A 21,516-nucleotide genomic window follows, 5' to 3' on the forward strand; every position below is an offset into this window, starting at 1 on the left:
TATGAGAAATAGGAGAAAAAAATAATTCTGTTTTCTCCCTTTCTTTACAAGGCAGCACTTTAAGGGGAGCATTTGACAGTCATGCCAGCAGCTCATATTATTACGTAAGCCACCACCAGTCCCCACTAGGCACCAAACAGTACCCATTAGTGGCGCCACATCATAACAAGGAAGCAAAGACATGTATATACCAAAGGGGTTCCCTAGCAAAGCAAGTGATGTGGCTGGAATTGAATTACAGGAAGCATTGAGCCAGATTGACAGAGAAAAGGAAGGTCGGGGCATTGCACAAACAACATCGTTCAACCAAGAGAGGGGACAAAAAGAAGGGGGAAAAAAAAGGGGGAAGAGCACTCACTTGGTTTAGGGTTGGTGAGGAGGGAGGATAGGCCAGAGGGGAGCCTGGACTCTGCCCCAAGCACTGCGGTGACTGAGGCGGGTAGTAGCCAAGCTGCTGTTGTTGCTGCTGCTGCTGTTGCTGCTGCTGTTGCTGATGCTGCTGCTGATGCTGCTGCTGGTGTTGCTGCTGGTGTTGCTGCTGGTGCTGCTGCTGGTGTTGCTGCTGGTGCTGCTGCTGGTGCTGCTGCTGGTGCTGCTGCTGATGCTGTTGCTGCTGCGCCTGCTGAGAACCAGCCCCATAGCCATCCAGGGAAAGCGCATTCGTGTCCATGGTCAGGCCCTGGCAGAAAATGTGCAAGCAAGCAAAGGAGCCTCAAGACCCTGACTCCTGAACAGGCCAACATAGTGGGAGCAATAAGCCTTTAGACTCTGTGTAGCAAATTTCCGCTATCTTGCCCTCAGCAAGTTTGTTTGGCCCCACTGTTTAGACAAACAGGTTATACCTGAACAGGTTAAAAACAGATATAAACAAACTACTGTTTAGACAAACAGGTTATGTCTGAACAGGTTACAAACAGACCTAAACAAACTAGAGTCTAGACAAACAGGCTCAAACACCCAACAAAACAAGGAAAAAAAAAACGAGAAGTAACCCAAATTGACTTCGGCCAATTTCCGACAAGGCATATAAGTTTCAGCCAATGCACAGTCACCATAAGCTGCCAAGACTGGAAGATAAACCACACTGCCACAAAATTATTGCCGCTACAACATATCTTAAAGCTACAAAAGTGCCTCATGTGTTTAGGCAAGTACTTACTTAAGCACACATGGGCACACAAGAAGTTTTTTCAACAACTTCCCTTTATGAGGTGGCTATGACCATTGACCAAAGACAAAATGGCTGACCTAAGAGCCCTTTTGCTAGACCCACCAATTCTAGATAATCACCATACACACATTGTTACACAAGCCCCAAAACCAACTAAACAGTGACTGCTAAAACAAAAGGCAGACCTGACTTTCTACAGCTATCAACCTAAACCAAAAATCTACAGAGGTAATGCCCAAATGAGGCAAGAAGACTGTCCAAAACCCACCGTCTGCACTCTTTTACGAAACATCCCTAGCATACTACACACTAGAATCGAACGTAAGCATTGAAGATGCCACAATCTCACGAGACAAGAAGCGGACGGGTGACCGTCTCCTCAGCAGCCGTTAGCAAGGGGAGCACTTCTGCAGCCACGAAGCGGACGGCGACTGGTGGCGTCACGGCATTATGGGCGCGCGGATGGCGGCACGGAAGGGGGATGGGGAGTAGGTCAGTACGGAGAGAAGGAGAATGAGCCCTTCAAATAAAAGCCTCAGGTGTTATTGGCAAACGCTGTAAGGGTAACCTTTTAGGCATTACGACAGAGAGCAGGGGACGTGTACAGCTCAGAATGCTTCGTCCCGCCAAGTCCCCTGCCAGAAGGACACACGTGCGTGCGGGTGCATGCCATGCATACTAGGCAGGAAAGGTCAAGCAACAGGGCTCGATGAAACAGGCAGCGGATGACCAACAGCGGAAGGTGCATCATGGTTGTTGCTTACAGGTGTGGACCCAGATGGCACAAGTAGTGCTATCGCGATTGCTTTCCCTGACCTACCCAAAACTTTCAGGCCCACAGTACAGTTCTGTGCCTGGCAAAGTCAATCACAAAGCAATGGGAAAGCGCTACCTGTCAGGCGTCACAGCCCTGCTGCAGAAAGCAGTGCCGACATGGGGTCAACGGAAAAGCCGCACCGCTTGATGAAAGCCTCGCAAATTAGCGGGAGACAGAGCTAGGCACAAGGACGAAAAGGTAGCAGAAAAGCAGCGGTGGTGGCGATGAAAACGGGGCTTACGACGCTGCTTTAGAAAGAGTCACATGTCACTACTACTTGCAGCGTCCGTTCCAAGCATGCTCACAACTTCTGCCATCTGGTGGTGCCTGTGCTCTGCAAAACCTCTGACTGAGGTTGTCCTCATTGAACAGACAAGTTCAACAGCACTCCAATGACAGTGGAACAGATGGCCTGGTTTGGCAGGAATCAAATGATATGTGCAAAGGGGCCTATGATTCACAAGGTCAGAAATGTAATCTAGTGCTCGAAGCAGCTACCAGTGCTATGATGACAATAAAAGATATCACGTATTTCACTTTATTTATCCGAAGTCGGCACTGCAGGACATTTTATGCAGTCAATTCGAGCTTCAAGTGTATTCGAATAGATACTTTGGTTTGACTGCATCATTAGCGTAACACCGCACGTTATGTAAAACAGATATATTTTCAAGCATGAGCTTTTCAGATGAGCATACTATCTCATAAGTTCACAAAAAATCAGCCAAGCCACTGGAACGCAAGTCAATATGCTAGAAAGTTAGCAAAATAATTTGTGAAATGGCTTCAAGCCATTTTTAAAACCATGAACAGTATGCCAGGGATCCCGTCTTTACTGTGAATGTTGGCAGGTACGACTCTGACTGGTTACAAACAAACTGCAAATTAAGACATGGAAGAAACTAGCATAGGCTTTCATTCCTTCCTGTGCTGTCAAAAAAAACTCAAACAATGTGATACGAACACAATTGAAGGTGCACATAAATGCTCAAAAGTAGATGAGTTACAATAACGGTGGTTGTTCTGAGAAAAGTGTGGAAGGCTGAATAATGAAATTTAGTACACATTAATTTACACCGGATGTTTCACATAACCTGCAAGTAAGCATAAGTTAGATTAGTACAGACATTATTATATACACAAGAATTCAAGCACAGTGCTTATTACTCAAAGTACGTCATCATGACCCCAGGTTCATCCAGATGCAGGGACTGCTATGGTACAGTGATAGGGACACTATGACAAAAGGAGATTACAGAAAGAGGGCCATGACACAAAAAACTAGGATGTAAGAAATGTCATTTTATGTACGTGCACATATGTATCAAGTGATACGCACTACATGCAGCGATGCAGTTAAAACAAAAACTGATTGTACAATTACACTAGTGAACCCAGAAAAGGCACAGCCTCCAAAGACAGCAAACAAGCATAGAAAGGTAAAGAAATTGCACTGTATTCAGGATTTCATTAAACTGGAGGTAAACTATATGAAAAAAATATGAAGGCATTAGAGAATTCAAGAATTCAGTTCAAGAACCGCATGCACCTGTACGCTTGTCTCTTGACCGTTTTCTTGCACCCACATGCAAATTTTCAAACAAATCAATTGCATCCCCAGCATGAACTAGCCTGTGCACATAAAACGCTCCTATTGTGGTTAGTATACTTGCCACTGCTGCCAAGAGGGATCTCAGGCCAGCTCAATTCATAGTTTCGATAGCAACAACAGTTCTACCAAAGTCAAAAAGCAGAATGAAAGTGACAAAAGCATTTTCCATATCATCTACAAAGCAGTAAGATTTCAAGAGAACGAAGCCCGTGCAATAAACTCCATGGTAATGTCTCTTATGCAGCACACTAAGCACTCCCCACAGGCCTGCAGGACAACAGGAGTACTGCAGCGTGCAAGGGTTGGAAAGCAACAGCAAAAAGAAAAAAAAGGGGGAAGGTAGCAAACAAGTAGCAGAAAACAGGGGGGGTGCACGCCAAGCAGGTGCCTCATTGACTTGACAGAGGACCCATTGGGAACAAGGGTCGAGCACAAAGCATGCCGACCCAGTGGCAGACAAGGCATGTAGACCTCTTTCAGTGAGCACCGCCTTGCAAGCGAAGCAGGCTTCCTCAGCATGTATGGCATGTTTCAGAAAGTTGCAGCTGGATGTGCTGCAAATACCGGCCAGTTATAAAAGTTTTTATTTGGTTCATCTTGATTAAAGATAGCAGAGAGGGATAAAACATGAGGAAAGACGACGGAATGATGGTGCATTTTTCTGCATGTACAGTCCCGCACTGGCACCTTTTATCAAGATGAACTTTAAGCAACTAAAATTGTCTCGTGCTACAATTTTTAGTACAGTGGGCCCTTCTGTGCGTGTCTCTTCTCCAAGTAAAGGAAGAAGAGCACACTGTGTTTTTGTCTCATACTAGTACCTCCTACAATAAACAAACGTTAAATACCTTCTTTTGTACAACTGTATTACTTTTCCTTGGCCCTGAATAACTTTGATATTGACACGGTGTAAGATTATAAACCATGAAGCCAATATTCTCCTTGTCCTTGTCATTCACGCAGGTAGATTCGGTATGACACCATACTAACTTGCCCAAATGTCTATTCTTCTCCAATATCGGACATTCTCCGCCTCCTTAAGACTAGCCTCTCCTGAAAAAGGTCTACAGCCAAGGCCCCAAATTTCACCCTCTCCCCCGAGGGGTCTCATCAAAGCAGAGAGAGACCTGTCCCCCTTTCCGACAAATGAGAGAGCGGGGCTCCTTCTTCCTCCATACCTCGACAGTGATCCGGGGTGGGTGGGGTCGGTGGTGTCGGCGGTTGTGGTGCAGGGGTGAGTGTGCACGTACTTGCCCTGGGGCCCCCACCGTGGCCTGCTGGGAGGCCGTGGGCCCGTGCAGGCGGCCGCCAGAGCCCAGCACCATGCTGGTCGAGTTGTGGTGTGCCCGGCGGCGCGATGACGGCGACGGCGCGGGGCCAGGGCTCGCGTGACGGCCCCCCGACGGGCTGGTGCAGCCACGCGGGGAGCCCGGGGAACCTGCATTGCCTGCATGCAATACGGTGGCACACATGTCAGCAGCAGCAAAGTTTATTAGCATTCAACCAAGCAACCGCGGCTGCAGAAAAAAAAAGGTAAGGGTGCGTGATTATCCAAATTTCGAATAGCTTGCAAATAGCATTTCCTATTCAATTCGCACCAAACTTTTACTAATTGAACCTGTTAAAACATTCAAAATCTATGAATTTTCCTGTTAACCTGAACTCGCAGCCAAACATCGCGGCATTTTCAAACATTTTCAACTGGTCATACTACTATTGAAATTGCTCTTTTCTCAATAAATTGATTGCCAGCATGCAGCAAGAGCATGCTCACGGCACTGCTAGGCCATGCATAAAATTAATGCACTCATGGCCATCAAGAGCCGTCGCAGCATGCTCGCGAGTGGGAAATGAAGTGCGGCACAATGCGCATTATTGCACATGCCGCAACACAATCGACGACTAGGTGGCGGTGGTGGTGGTTAAAGGCACTCTGGCAACGGAAGCAGACGTACGCCAGTGGTCCTCTCGGTTTCAATCACTACAATAAGAGACGAGGCACACATGGAGACGGACCCCCTTATGGAGGTTGACGGAAAGGACGAAGCTGTGGCCCGTGCACACTGCTGCGGTTGTTTCATGGCGACTGCTCTCATCCCTCACAACTTCATTTATTAAAATCAAGCACATGCATAATAAGCCACACTGGATACAAAAATAAAAGCTGGTGACTGAAATTTAAGCCTCAAAGTCAGCCCTCACACTGCGTATCACACGGCCCAAGCACTGGGGTAAACGAAACCACGCAGCTAGATACATCTAGCAATGTCGTTAGCATGATTTCATTTCATGTATAGCAAGTTAGGCGAGGTGTGCAGTGCGCATGAAATAAAAACAATGTTTTGCGTTGGCCCTGGCATGGTCTGAGTGCTTCTAACACCGCCCAATGGCGTTCAGGAACCAATGAATTGCATATAGTGGCTTAGTCCGGTGTGATGTCATCGTAATGCATGCTAAGTCAGAGTGCCGCCACTGTCTGCATGGTGGTGCTTAAAGCACTGAAGAGTCCATTTCTGCACTGCGCTGCTTGACCCTTAATCTGCCACTCCCGAGATAACTCGGGCTACCACATATGCACACCCCCTGCCTATCCAGAGTTAACTCGTTTTGGCTTTTTAACTCACCCCCTGCCGCTCCCGATAATACTCGTGTAAAAAAAACGATGCAAACATGTAGCTCCATCTATGGAGAGACTCGAAAAATTCATAGATCTTGTAGGGTAAATTTTAAACAACAGATGGCGCGCATGTTTCCACATGCGAGTGACTTCGTTTTGGTCTACGCACAGCAGCCATGATGCTCTGTGCCACACTCATCCGCGCTTTGACGGACGAAGAAATTCAAAATTGCTTGTGAATTTGGAGCTCAATGATAATGAGAACGAAGAAGGCGCCCACCTAAGTGCTTTGTCGAGTGATGTCAGCGATTAAGTCCCCCTGCCACCGAAAAATCCGCGTAAGAGGAGGAAATCCGACAGGCCAGATTGGTGCTGGAAGATTTGATTCATTACAACTAATATCTATAAGATTATCCAGAATAAACATGTCTACATGTCCTGCAGAGCATTTTAGTGCATTACTAGCAAAATATTTTCAGGAAACTAACATGCAAAAAAAACCCGGCAGGGTGTGTGCAGATGTGAGTGAAAAAACCTGGCAGTGAAAGGGTTAATGCAGGCTCACATGCCTGTCACATGCGAAACTCGTGTGTTCCAGATTTTGCCGCTGACTCAGCTGTTCCTGCATAGCACCTTGGGTCTTTGAATTAACTGGTCCAGTGCCAGTTCCCAGCTCAAATTATCCAGTAACAATTAATTACAAACTATGGGAACACACAAATTCTACACATTATCCCAGATTTCGAATGAACTGAGTTCTAATTTTCGAGGTTTTACAGTAGGTGCTTGGGGAGCTCAAACAAGTCCAAGGAACCACGGTACACAATTCAAGAATCCCCCCAACCCCACTGGATTAAAGATTAAGGAAATCTCGCTGGTTCTTTTTGAAATGGTAAGACAGTCATCTTTCTACAAATCATCAATACTTCTAAGTTAAGGAAAACAACACCTGTATCACAGGCAAGCTTTTTTTAGGCATGCAGAGAAGTGCTCCATCATAACTTCTGACGTCAAATGCAAGCTCAGTGCATACAATCAAATGCAACTGGCACACTGAGCTGACAGAGAAATGCACCAGCAGCAATGAAACAACATTGTTAACCTTCTCAATAGCAGCGAGGATGCAGCATCCCTCAAAAGTGTGATAGCTCCAAAACACGGCCTCTGCTGCTTACAGCCGTGCATGGACACTACATCGCTTTCTGTTAAGGCTCACGAAAATTCCCACTGATGGACGATAGACAGCCAATAACCTACAGCTAGCAAGGCTGCAATTATAAGAGTTTACTGTCTCAACTGGTAAATATAAAGAGGCATTCTGATTCAATGACTGTTAAATATGGTTGAATCCAACAGCTGTCATTTACACATAAAACCAAACGCATAAAAATAAACAACTATGATATGCACAACAGCCTCACTGAAAAACCTAACTGCCCACCCGATTCCCTTGGCACCTTTTTGTTGAGAAATAGTGATGCAGAACCCGACAGCCTGCTTATTGCCACAAGGTGGAGGCAAAAGCAGACAAAAGAATTTAGAATCGCCCTTTAGAAGTGAATGGCACAACAGCCAAGCCTCAGAGATCCGTGTCAATTTGGTCCTGACATCGCCACAGTTTGCTCAGGACAACGGCTAATGGCAGCAATACCTGTATTTAATTTTCCAGTCTTTTCAAACATAAAATCTCAATTTCCGGTGAAAGTCGCCTGTTTATCATCAGAACGCCGTCATCTATTGACACGGACGAACTTTAAGTTCTCGTCAGAGTCCGTTCAAAGAGCCTCGTGGAGCCAGACCCTCGAGCAGCAGCCAGATGGCACTGACCGGGGTGCAGGGGTGGCAAGGAAGGTGGTCCGCCCTGGCCGCCTGCCTGCTGCTGGTGAGCCAACTCCTCAGACGGGTCGAGCGGTGTGGCCAGGGGTGGAGGGAAGTGCAGGCTGGTCAGGTCTGGCAGGGACCCCGTGTTGCCATTGCCCATGGGAGGTGGCGCCTGCAGACTGCCGGCGCCAGGGGGCACCCCTGTTGCCCCTGGTGGGGGCGCCACTGCATTCGCACCGGGGCTACCCGCCGTCAGGGGCCCCCCGTCACCACTCTCGTCCTGGGGCAGGTAGATGCTGCAAGCAAAGCGTACGGCATTTGTGAAAGTGGCCTCAAAGCTCTTGCTTGCAGTAAAGAAACATTTTCTTCCCTTTTTTGTCTGTCAAGAACCGCCCCGCTTTTCTGTTTATCCCAGAATGAGAGGACCCAGGAACAAAATAGTTGTAGCAAACCAGACATATCCTTCACTACTTAGGAGCAAGGAAAATGGTGAGGGTGGCAAGGTCAGAGAACACATCCTATGTACAGCTTTTGTCAAAAGCACAGAGTCCGCAAGGTTTGCTTCTGGGCCATGTTGTGTGCCTCAGTATGCAATGCCAGGGTTCCAAATTTTGTTGAAGGGGAGAGGAACTTTTGTCCTCCCCGATTTGAAAGCTAGGACTTCCACACACAAGAAATGAGACCCACTGTACAGCTTAGGAGCAAACTCTTTGGGCTCTCTGCTTCTGATAAAAGGCTGTATACTTGCTGGCTGTCACTGATGATGATGATGATTTGATTTTAATGGCATAAGAGCAGCTTGGTAAAGAGCACATAAGCTAACATGTTTTACTTGCATGAAGTGGGCCCACGCATGTCACCACAAAGAAGCCAAGCACCAAGCCAGGAAAAGACTTGTAGCCATTGGCAACACGACCAGAGACCAAAGGCACTGGGGATTGAATCTCCCATGCATAAGTGGCGCGAACTTAAACCCCTAGGCAATTGCTGCAGTCGCTATGACTGTTTCTCCCATAAGCAGCGCTTAGTACAAGAAGGTTTGGTTTGGTTTATGGGTGTTTAACATCTCAAAGCGACTCAGGCTATGAGGGACGCCGTAGTGAAGGTCTCCGGAAATTTCAATCACCTGGGGTTCTTTAAAGGGGCTGCGAAACACTGCCTGAGGGAATACCGGCTATACTTCAGGTGGGTTCTTTATGTCATACAGATGCTGACTTAAAAAGAATTACAGGAATCGATGCACAGGAACGGGAGTTATTCAGTGAAGAAATTTCAAAATACAAGCAAACAAAACGCTGCCCTCAACTCGATTTTGGCGGGGCTTCCCACTCCTATTTCGCTCTCCCAATGACGGCACCTGGAGCAACCAATCAAAACAGCCAGCCAAAGCACGTCGCGGAAGTTTGTACTCCATGGTTGCCTGCTCTCTAACTCGTTATTGCTGAGACTGGCAGCGTTGTTTCCATGCCAGAGCGCCCCTGGTGGTGTATTTTTATTTTACTTGCTTTGCAGGGCTTTTATCTAAGACAAACAAATTGTTTTTGTTGACCTAATATAAAACGCAGACAGGTGACAAAATGTGTCTCTATTTATTCACACAATTTGCAGTATATTTACTGTTTGTCCGATCATCAAGCTCGCGCCAGGTGATGTCATATCCGCTGCTAAAAACCCGCCACTGAGTGGCGACACCATCAGAGCCATGAAGTTGTTTTTGGGAGGACATTAAAATATTAAAAAACGAAATGTACGCGGTATTACCGACGCTATTAGCACCATTATAACTCACTGTATGCAATCAACAGGCAAAACAGTTAACTAAGATTGTGTTTCTGGGCCCCTTTAACGTGCACTGACATCACATAGTACCCGGGCCTCTAGAATTTCGCCTCTATCGAAATTCGACCGCCGCGGCCGGGATTGAACCCGCATTTTTCAGGTCCGCAGCTGAGCACCACAACCACTGAGCCACCGCGGCGGCCTGCTTAGTAGAAGTCGTCAAGGGCCCCCTCAGTGTAAGCACAAATGCCATCCATCATTTATTTTGAGGTAGTATTTTCCACTGGATCGGTAAAAGTCAGTGGCTGCTTTTCCTTTGTTTTTCTGCACCAGATATGCTTTAGCCACCACCGGTTAGTCTTCATTTAGGGCTACCACTTGAGTTATTGCATGAACATGCCATCCGAATCTATAACATCTGAATCTATGGCTGATTAGATCACATCCTGCTTCTGCTTTTCCCAAAATGCATTGCAACTTCACTCAATGAGAATACAAGGTTGCATCCGTGAACTTCTTTGCTTTCTCATGTTGCTTTCACGAGCTCAGCATACGATGGTTGTACTGTCGACGGCATGTTGCCAATGAATGCACAGGCTGGGATAAAATACAGACATGAAAGCGAACCCTCCACAGCCGGAAATGCGCTGCGCCCGCAGTGCGAGGGCGAAGATGGCGAAAGAATAAAAATCGACAAATGGCTGGAACAAGCACTCCATCGGCATTGCCCTTCGTAGTAATTAAGCCCAACGACTAGAGCCAAAATCGGCACCGTAACAGGCAATAAGCATTCTCCGGTGGCTTGAATATAATGAGAGGCATCTTGCGTGTCATCAAAATGCCACTTGTCAACATTTTTACGATAGAAAAATCAGGAATGCGGCGCATTTTGCTACGGGTACTCTCACCTCGCTTTGAACTGCGTCACCATTTTCTTTCGCGCTCGCTGTCCCCGTGAAGTCGTACGTGTCTCAAGCGCTTCGCTGCTACCTCTTCCCAAATTTGGGACGAAAGATTCGGCATAGATGAGTTCCACGAACTGTGACTACTGTTCAAGTCTGTGTGGCGGTCATCATGCAGGAATGAAAAAATGGTGCCAATTCGAAGCCATGTTGGTGCAATTTGCCAACCTGCAGGGAACATACTGTTACGGTGCATAGTTGCTAGGCGAAGACGACGTTGTTTTGGACGTTCGGCAGTGGACGACGACGAGGACGTGGCAGTTTGTGCTGGAGTGATTTAGCTCGGTGTGCCTTCCGACTAAGGCCTGTCCCGTCTGCTGCTGGGCTAACCCCCCCCCCCCCCCCTGTAATATTTGGTGGAGGTCGTGCTGGGTATCACACCGAGCTAAATCACTCCAGCACAAACTGCCACGTCCTCGTCGTCGTCCACTGCCGAACGTCCAAAACAACGTCGTCTTCACCTAGCAACTATGCATCGTAACACTACCGATCGAGGTTCCACAGTACATATTATATTACGGTTTGTGCATTGGCAGGGAGTGCGAACGAGGTCCAAAAACTTGAGCAGTCATTTGCGATGCATCCAAAATTTCAGGCGCTCTTATACAATGGCTCTACAGGTCATGCCGAGTGCTGCGAAAAAGTTAGAACAATCAAGTATTACAGAAAAACCAGGGGTCGGAATTTTTGGTAGGCGACTATAGTGGCACACATGAAATAAGCACGACAGATTGAAAAAAGTCAATAAGTCCCGAAAGGAAGAGAGGTTCAGGATTTATGCAAACTTTCTCAAAAGTTCCCAAGCCATTTGGTGTGTTACTGGAGCAGTCACCAGACTTTTGTTGGGGACATGGAGGTCCACCTGGTAACGAGCAGCATGTGCCTCCTTACAGCAGGGTACCAAAGTGCTAAAAATGCTACTGGAGACCCATGACATGACCTCATTATGCACCTCAACAAGAAGACAGCTAAAGCCAAGCTTGTAGTGGCGTGGAAACATTAAACTACAAAAGATATTTTATTACTCCTTTCCCTCTTCTGCAGCTCCTGTACAACAGTAACAGTAGTTCGACACTTTTGCTACTTTCTTTTCTTTTTGTTTAGCACAGGCGACACACCCAGGCCGTGGTTTCGAGATCAAAGTGCCCCGCAAATGACCTTGCTATATTTAGCGCTCATAGCGTCCCCATTTGTGTGAGTATTTCAGTGCTACATCTGTGCGGGAATATGGCGTGCCCTGGGAATCCGAAGTAGCAGCCTCAGGCTGCCCTCTCACCAATCGTTACAGACCTAACAAGACTGTCAGCGACCCAGAAATACCTTGACAAAACCAACAAAACTTCCAAGACCAAAACGGACTACCAATTAGACCTTTCCAGCTGATTCAGATCACCTAAATTGACCCCTTCCCAACATTAATATCCACCCATATAATCGTGGCAACTGAGAGCTTGACCAATTATGCTTTAAGCAGACACTCTACCTAATAGACGTGCAGATGCAGTAACAAAATTTTTTTTGGCTGAGAACATCCTTTCCAATCTTTTTGACCCGAAAGTTCTCATCACGAATGGGGGAACCATATCAACCAACAATGATACGCAAGCACTCCTACACTACAGTGAGATGCCACAATAAGAGAGCTGGTAAGGCCAAGAGGCTCACAGAATGCTTAAAAAAGACCACTGCCAATATGCACACAGTGTACACCGAGACTGTGCACATGACGTGGCAAGTGGTCCTGCTTTTTGCAGTCTTCCCTAACAACACTGTGGTACAGGAAACAATGCAGACGACACACCTCACACTCGTATGCAGCCAAAAAGTTCTGACCATGCTGAATGCTATACCTGTGAGCATCACCAACAGAGAGTTTAGGCAAACTCCCTAGGGCAACGACCTTGAATTGTTATCCTAATGTAACACTGCTCATCAGAAACACTGCAAGCAGCACTGATGGTAGCAATTACATCGTGAGAAATGAAGACCATGAAGGCTTTTGATCAAAGCTGGACACAAATTATGAAAATGCAAAAATTGTTCTCTAGGTAGACTAACTTGATTCCAGGGACATCACAGGATTTTGGTCGGTGCTGCTGTTGTTGGTGCTGGTGCTGAGTCGAAATTCCCTGCATGAAGCCAGTACACAGAGCTTAAATCAGCAAAGACTAAAAAAGTCATGATGGGTTTCAAAGCGCGACAAGACGGAGACGAAAGGAAAAGAACACAAACGACAAGCGCTTGCTAGCAACAAGAAACGTTTATTGCAACGCTGGAAATAAATAGGGGTCACAGAAAACATAAAGAGCCATAAAATAACAAGACAGAAAAAGAACTAAAAAAGTACTGTAAATAATTTTGAATGCCCCAGAAACTTGGGCTGCCCTTTCTTGAACAAGTGAAGAGATGCAGCTTTGAAGCAGTTTGTAAAATACAAGGACAATGCGTATTTAGACAAAAACATAAGGCACTGCACAATGAGAACTGCAAAGTACAATGCCGCATCTTGAACGGACACATGAAAAGAAAAAGTATATTGTCAGCGCCGCATGCCCCAGCACCAAAGTCAGTACCAATCTTTTTTTCAACTAGAGTGTGGCCTATATTGGGACTAACAGAGTGTTGCGCATGCATTGTAACAAGAGTGTGCAATATTGTATTTATTATTTTTTTAACACCCTATAGGCCTAAGAAGATATTTCTTTCCTTGATAATGTAGGCACTGCCGATGATGCTATGAGATCACGTGGACACCAGACATGGGGTTTAGTGATCGATGAACCATATAACGCTTTTGCCTTAATAGAGAAATGAAATATTCTGACCAAGCTGGATATTTTATTTGCTGCGTCCTCCTTGGATTCAATTATAATGTGGCATAATCCTTGTGAGAGAAGTGCAAGCGTGAAGCTGCATCTCAGAGGAAGCCAGATATAAATGATATTTGATGAGGTATTTCTTAAATTCTTTGTTTCTGACGTGATCTTTGCGAGCGTTCCAGCTTAAATTAGATGAGAAATGAGTGCCCAGACATTTACCACAATCAGTTCTCTCAATTCTTAAAATTTAGTCTTTAAAGTTCAGTTGTGAGTCCCTTTAACAGGCTTTTTTAATGCTAGAACAGGACAGTACAGGTCTACTCAAAACCAAGAACTAGCTTATAAAAAAACCCTACAGCTATAGATGTAAAAAAATCACGCAGTGGACAACAAAAAGAAAATGAGAGAAACTTTAGAAGCGACACTCACACATCCCATACTGGAAAGGCTGCTTGGATAACAGTCACCACCCCCTCCTCCCTTCGGGTCCCAATATCCTTTGAGATTCATGCTATCCATCGCCATGCTGTTCATGTCCTGCATACCTGTTGAAGGAATCAAAGGCATCAATGAGAAAAACAACAGCGGATGCTCAAGGTCGCCTAGGTTGAGAAGACATGCCCAATACGACAGGTGCTGCAAGTTGCACGAAAATAAGCATGCAAGAATACTTTAAAAGCATGCTTCAGAAGCAACTAGCACAATATCATATGCAGTGCTTCAATGACCACAAGCAACGAAATGACCATAAGCAACCCACAACAGCACAATAACTGCTCCGTGAGCAAGAAAGAGCCAACTATAACAAGCCAATAACGCTGTTCTCATAGATAAGCAAAAATGAAATCGTAGCACCTCCCTCAAGTTACCCTCTTTCAAGCTCATTTACCATTAACAATACCTCCACACCTGAAACCTCAAGCACGTCTTGGAGAGCAAACCACGAAAAATTTAGTCCAGGAGAAACAGGAATATCAAGGCTGAAGGGAGAGCTGCAAAATTCTCTCTTCCTTTACAGCTTTAAGCATTTCTTTCTCTTACGCATTCTATCTTTTCCTCTCTCTGGATATGTAACAAATGCATGGACAAGTTGCAGCAAACAGCACGAAAGCCACTGAGTATTTATCATTCCACGAAAGAAGATGGCAATAGTTGAGTGAAACATACCACCGGGGCCACAGTCATGAAGGAAACAAGTGGGACTGTAAACCATGAACTGAGCTTATATTACCACATTCAAATTCTTGTTCCGTCACGCTCTGAAGCTCTGCTATCTAAATCAGCAGACAAGTGCTCACTGAACTGTCGAGATAGAATTAACACTGAATAATTTCTCCTCGCATATCTCCTCCACTATGCTGTCAAGGTCCATAATTTCATTAATGTAAAAAATAAAGACGTTAACGAAGACACAACACGAATACCAAGCTATACAGTGAAGGAGGACTGATTCCCTCATCCACACCACAGCTTGCCTATCGGCAAACAACAGAAAGAGGCACTAAACTTTCAAGCGAACAACCGCCATTAGAACCAACTACGATAACAAAAAAAGCGACACACGGAGCCAGGAATTCCAAAGCAACGTCAAGCCAGTGGAAATATGACATCATGCGACCCTTAAGTCGTCCTTCCTAGAGAACTAATGAATTTCCCCACTTGCGCCTCCTCAACTAAGGGCAAGATAAACCTCACCGCACAAGTTCGTAATAACTTCACAGATTTGCAGCCACCACGAATCAGTAAATGCAAGAGCTGAAGCTCAGTATCACAATGCCATACCCACAATACTACAGCAGCAAGTAGCATCGCCAACAACAAAAAAGCATACACTTTTCATAGGCTTCAACACTTGCCCAATAGAGACCTCTCAAGCCACCATCAGGAAAAAATGACAGAAGCCAACAGCCACAGAAACCAAGGGGCACAGGGGATTTTTAATTTATTTATTTATTTTGTGGTGTTGATCAATTTAGAATATTACTGAATATGTTATCGTTTTTAAAGATAACTGATTAGAAAAGCAGAAGAAAAAACAACCACATGCCGCCGGTGGGATCCGAACCCACGACCTCCAAATTACGCGTCCGGTGCTCTACCTCTGATCTACGGCGACGGCTGTCAAATCTTCTGCTTTCGGGGGTATTTATGTTTTACAAGTAACCTAACCTTGGGAGTGTTCATCAGCGCCACCCACATTCATAAGAGGCGGACGTGGAACGTCCTGAGGCACCGCAGGTGTGACGTAGAACGTCATCGAACGAAGAGGGTGGAAGCTGCGTGAGAACCCTCTTATGCTTCCTATGGCGTCAAGGCTGCCAGAACCGAGGCCCTCGCTAAGCAATTAAGCAGACAAGGGAAGGGGAATGAGGGGCTCGTTATAAATATGACAGAAGCCAACAGCCACAGAAACCAAGGGGCACAGGGGATTTTTAATTAATTTATTTATTTTGTGGTGTTGATCAATCTAGATTATTACTGAATATGTTATCGTTTTTAAAGCTAAATGATTAGAAAAGCAGAAGAAAAAACAACCAAATGCCGCCGGTGGGATCCGAACCCACGAAAAAGACAGAGCGAATGATCACACCAGCAGTCTCGCACTCTACTCTACTGTGCACAACATCTGACATGCGCGAAAGAGGGGTGTGTCTACTAGCACCGCGTACCAAGGATCTCCTGCCCAAAGCCATCAACGCGCCCAGAGCAGTCACGGTACATCTGGTCCAATTCCCGAGCTGTGACGGGGTCTGCAAGGGAGACGCACAATAATGGCAGCTGTAGCAGACACTCCTCCGCCCTTGGAAGCATTCAAAACTAAACACCTGCAAGGATCTCACTCCTGCTCTTCCCCTATACAGGGCGTGGATGGGAAAACAACTTCTGTTGAAAAAAGTGAGCAAATCCACAATAACTTCGAGACATTAAAGCAAATATTACTGCATTAAAATTTACTAAAACGATCCCCCACTGGAATGAACAGCAAAAAGAATCTAATACCTAACATGATGCAACATAAGTATGACGCATCCATAGGTATATACCTACATCTAATGGGTATGCAGAGCTGCTCTTATAGCACAATAGGTATCCAACTGTGAATTTAACAGCCATTCAATGCAAAACCTAATAAGAACACAATTCTTTTTGCGTCCAGGAACAGCCAAAGCTTTGATACAAAAGAACAATGGTCATCAGACTGAAAGCAACCAACAGCCCACAAGCTGACAAAAGGTTAACCTTTGAAGGAGTGAGAGACCTTTTTCACCCCAAGGACAGCAATTAGGCTTAGTAAAGCAAAGCTAGCCAGTAATAATGAAATTAATTGCAATAAGGAATGATAAAGCCTCATGTTCTTTCTATAGAAACACAGCTAAGTTATACAGTCAGTAGAGGCCTAGGCCAGTATAGACATAGGTCGGCATATTCAACCTCATTTTGAGAGCCCTGGGCGATGCTCAAAACCCAACGCCTCTCCTAACGGGCCAGCTGATACTAGCTAATACCATGAAGTAGCTAACCATACTGCTGCACAGCATCATTGCACAAAAGGATTTGGAACATTTACTGCCAGAAAAAAATCAAGCAAGAAAATGTCATTTTGGCTGCCGCATTGCCTGAAAACTCATTTTAAGGCAAAATAACACATAAAAATGTTTTCTGCAATAGCAGGGATTTTCTGCAGAATATAAAAGTCTCAAAACTGCAAGTGACATTTTTATATGCCATAACTTTGGTTCAAATCTTAGAAGCTATCACAATGTACCAACATTACTCAAAGGAACTCAAAGTAAAAATAAAAGTCTCAGATAGCGACACAGCCCCTAATCAAAATCATATTCTACTGAACTAACACTTTTGCTCTTAGAGAAGAACAGCAGAGTGAATAACAGAGTGAAAAATGAAATGAGTGAAAAACAAATGTGAAAAATGCTCGAACATACCAATTATCTGCATGGACATATAATTAATTTCTGTAATTTTGAACACCCACAGACCTCATTTAATTTCTTAGAGTACATGCACTAATTTTAGAAACATTAGCCTTCAGATTGTAAACACTGTGCATCAATGGGCTTCCATATTAAATATCTGGGGTCACTTGCATTTTGGTCCTTAAAATGATCCACATTAACCAATAAAAAAAAAAAACTCAAGTAATGTTAATTCAACCCAAGCAAGTTTACAGAATTATGCTTTTCAAAGAAGCAGCAAGTATGGGGCTTCGTAAATACAGGCATGCTGGTTTGGTTTGGTTTATGGGGTTTAACGTCTCAAAGCGACTCAGGCTATGAGACACGCCGTAGTGAAGGGCTCCGGAAATTTCGACCACCTGGGGTTCCCTAACGTACACTGACATCGCACAGTACACGGGCCTCTAGAATTTTGCCTCCATCGAAATTCGACCACCTCGGCTGGGATCGAACTCTTGTCTTTCGGGTCAGCAGCCGAGCACCATAACCACTAAGCCACCGCGAAGGCCCTATAAACATGCATCTCATTAAAGGTGCATGAAATTCATGGAAAATCAGGAAACCTACCACTACGCTTTTGGTCACATTGGAAGTTCAATGCGAGACAAATTTTTCAGAACAATAAATGCCCACTTCAGACAGCCATACAGTCGGACATTCCCACACTTGAGCAAAATTCTCAAAAAAGCACCAATAGAAAAGACATAACCTAACATGAACATTTCCCTTGAAAACCTGTTTCACCTGTTTCGTTCGGCTCGATTTCTCTAAAAAAATTACTGAATTGCATCACTGCCTGCTCTACAGCATTGCCTCAATGCTTACAGTTGGCATAACAGGGATGTGAACAGTTCATTACTCGGTTATCGACAAACAGTACTGCACACTGCAAACGAAATGCTGCACACAAGCCATTCACTGGTAAAAATTAGCGACACCCTTGAACTTCACAGTGTCAATGTGCGATCATACTCTACAGGCTCATACAAAAGGAAAAATGGAGACAAAAAGAGGGAGAGAAAGAGACGTGGCAAAAAGAGCCAGAAATGTGCTTAGAAGGTCTGGAAAGAGACCGCTCTCCCATGCCAAACAGCACAGATCTCCTGCACAAGCGAGAAGAGAGTCATGCTTTCATCACCCACGGCTTTCCTTTCGTTCATGCAAGCGGTGATGCGGCATACAGGAGGTGCCAGGCAGATGCCAACATGAGACCCATCTTCTCCGGAGTCCCCGATTCTTTGCCACCAGTCAGAGACAGTCAAGAGGGGGAGAAGAGAAAGAGAGAAAAGAGGCAAGCGAGAGAAGAAGAGCAAGCAAGACAGGGCAGAGGGAAGCCCCCGGTGCGTACCGGTACCTCTGCGCTGCCCACAAGATGGCCCCACTCCGGGAAAGTTTTCCTGCGGGGTCTGCGCACTCTGGTGCAGCGCTGAATCCGAGTTGGTCCTGCAAGACAAAAGGGTCGTCAGGTGGTGCGGCACTTAACATCGTCCAACTGAGTGCAGCTGCCCCGAAACCACCGTCAAAAACCAAAGTTAACCAATTTCCTACTTTCAAGGAGCAGACAGATTAAGGCAGGCAATGTCAGTAAACGACAGCACAATCCAGTTTGTTCCCTGTAAAAAGTGGTTGCTGCGTGCGAGAAACCTACACTTTGGACTCGTCACTAGAGAAAGGAGATTAAAAAAAAAAAACTACAAAGTCTAGATGTGGTGTTCAGTCCAATAACTTTCACAAACTGACCCTAATTTGACATGTACCGTAAAAACCCGCGTATAATACGAGGTTTTTTTCCCATAATTAGCGTCCTAAATTTCCGCCTCGTACTATTTGCGGATCCGAACAAAAATTTTCTAATTTGCTCGAAGTTTTGGTTTCGCTATTGCAGCGTGGCTACAGCGTGGCTACAGCTTGGCTTTGCTATTGGCGCGTGACTACGGCTTGGCTTCATTACTCTCGACTTTGTTGATCCATTGGGTGCGCAGGGGGGTCACGGTGTGCCGTGCGCCTGTTGACAACGCACGTGCTCGCATGTAAGGCATGCTTCGTGAAGTGGATATTGTTTTGGGGAGCATGATGTCAGGGTCCCGAAAACAGTACTCAGCTGCTTTCAAGCTAAAAGTGATTTTAGCTGCGGAGAACATCGGCAACAATGCGGCCAGGAGGCAATTTGGTGTCGTCGAAGGAAGCATTCGTGGATGGCGACGACAGAAAAAAGCCCCTTTCGCGTGCAGCGGAACGCGACGAAGCTTTCGCGGCCTCTTGATGGTTGTGTAAACAAACCATTCAAGGACGCAGTCAAGCAGTGCTACGCAGAGTGGATGAGCTCAGGTGAGCCTGCAGTGACGCCAACCGGGCGGCTGAAGCGGGCTTAAGAATTGTGGCATCTCGAACGCCCTCGATGGTATGGAAGATGAGTACGTTTGGGATGATTTGTCGGACAAAGTAATGTCCGAAGAAAGCACTGCTGAAGAAGAAAGTGATTAAAGTGAAGTGCGGGATGCGATTTGAATAAATGTCTTCTATGAGCTTGCGTCACTCGTATTATATGCGGGTAAAACTTTTTTTCCTCATTTCGCGTCACTAAAACTTCACCTCGTATTATATTCGGGTTCGTATTATACGCGGGTTTTTACAGTACATGAGGAACCAAAACACGACTTGTGGGAAGAACAAAACACACAAGGATTGTAAGCATCAAAACAACAGCCCAGATCTCTAGCTCCTGAACAGCTGGATCATTCTGTCAACAACTAAGCAACAGAAAACACTCGAGTGCATGTCTGCACAAAATGGTACACATGAATTCCATTACTAACTACATCTGAAGCAGTCACCAAAAAGCTAACTATGCAAGGTAATTTTAAGCACTGCCAGTAGGGCACTTAATATTCACATCAAGAACTGATCGAGCAGTCAAATTTCACCCAAAATGGTAGAGCCAAAACCAGCTGCACGGCCACTATATACGTGTCACAAGAGTGCAAAGTGTGTACACACATCATAGATAAGACAGGGTTCAGTGTTCCCCTGTGGACTGCTAACAAACGTCCCAATTAACAACAGGCTTTATCACCTTAGATACAGTCATCAAAGAAAGCAGTCTGCTCCTGTTTAGAAATTAACCCTTTGAAGGTTTTTGCCGTATATGTACAGCGGCGGTTTTCTTTCCCACAAGGTCTTTGCCGTACGGGTACGGTTTCGATCTTCCGTTTGAAATTTTGCGCCAAAAGAACAATGCGTGCTCACTGGGGGGTGCTGCCACCTCTTAGGACTTAAGAGAAGTGTTTGAATTTTGTGCTGCCTTCTTACGGAGATAAGCAGAACTTATGTCTAGCTTTAGCGCGGCAGCACAGACTGCGACAACACCCCTTTTGTAGTTTTGGTTTCGCCGCGTGATCGCAACGGAGTCGCGCGAAATTTGAGCTTTCTTTTTGTCAGCACTATCTTGCAAGGGCTGACGAAGTTGATTTCTATCTTTATTGGCGCTGCTCTTAGCTTGCTTATCACCGTTGCTCGCGAGGTATTCTCGCGCTCTGTGGCAACGTGCCTATGCGGTTTCGATTCCGCCGCGGGATCGCAACGGAGTTGCGCGAAACGTGTTTTCTCTTTGTGGGCACTGTTTTGCAGAGGCGGCGAAAGTTGATTTTTATCTTTATTGGTGCTGCTCTTAGCTTGCTTATCACCGTTGCTATTCTATTCTATTGAACATTTTCCAGTTGTGAGTGATGCTGTCACCAAAGTACTGTTCATAATTTTTTTTTTACTATTTATTCTCGATTATATACATTTTGTAGATTCAAGATCCGCAATAAAGTAATTTGACCACCTGGGAAAGTTTTCTTCAAAATAATTCGACCCTCAAAGGGTTAAAAACAGTTTTCACTAAACAGAAACAAAACTCTCAGCTTTCAGGCACGCCAAACACTGTGTTCACACAAACACGT

The 21,516-nt window shown here is 45.4% G+C and overlaps 1 protein-coding gene across 9 annotated transcripts in view; it reads right to left on the reverse strand.

The window, feature by feature from the left end:
• Crtc (CREB-regulated transcription coactivator) overlaps positions 1–21,516 on the reverse strand; it is a 61,909-nt gene that overhangs the window by 29,493 nt on the left and 10,900 nt on the right. For 5 of the 9 annotated variants that reach the window (XM_089545210.1, XM_089545204.1, XM_089545203.1 and 2 more), the window contains 7 exons: positions 18,921–19,015; positions 16,268–16,348; positions 14,028–14,143; positions 12,838–12,908; positions 8,045–8,334; positions 4,779–5,047; positions 359–679 (listed from right to left, as the gene is read on the reverse strand). In XM_089545210.1, coding sequence (XP_089401336.1) covers positions 359–679; positions 4,779–5,047; positions 8,045–8,334; positions 12,838–12,908; positions 14,028–14,143; positions 16,268–16,348; positions 18,921–19,015 — 1,243 coding nt within the window. The remainder of the gene's footprint in view (positions 1–358; positions 680–4,778; positions 5,048–8,044; positions 8,335–12,837; positions 12,909–14,027; positions 14,144–16,267; positions 16,349–18,920; positions 19,016–21,516) is intronic. The other 4 variants (XM_089545206.1, XM_089545209.1, XM_089545212.1 and 1 more) reach the window with 4 other exon arrangements.

Source organism: Amblyomma mixtum, chromosome 5, assembly GCF_055824585.1.
Source record: "Amblyomma mixtum isolate Tamu chromosome 5, ASM5582458v1, whole genome shotgun sequence".
Classification (NCBI taxonomy): Eukaryota; Metazoa; Arthropoda; class Arachnida; order Ixodida; family Ixodidae; genus Amblyomma; species Amblyomma mixtum.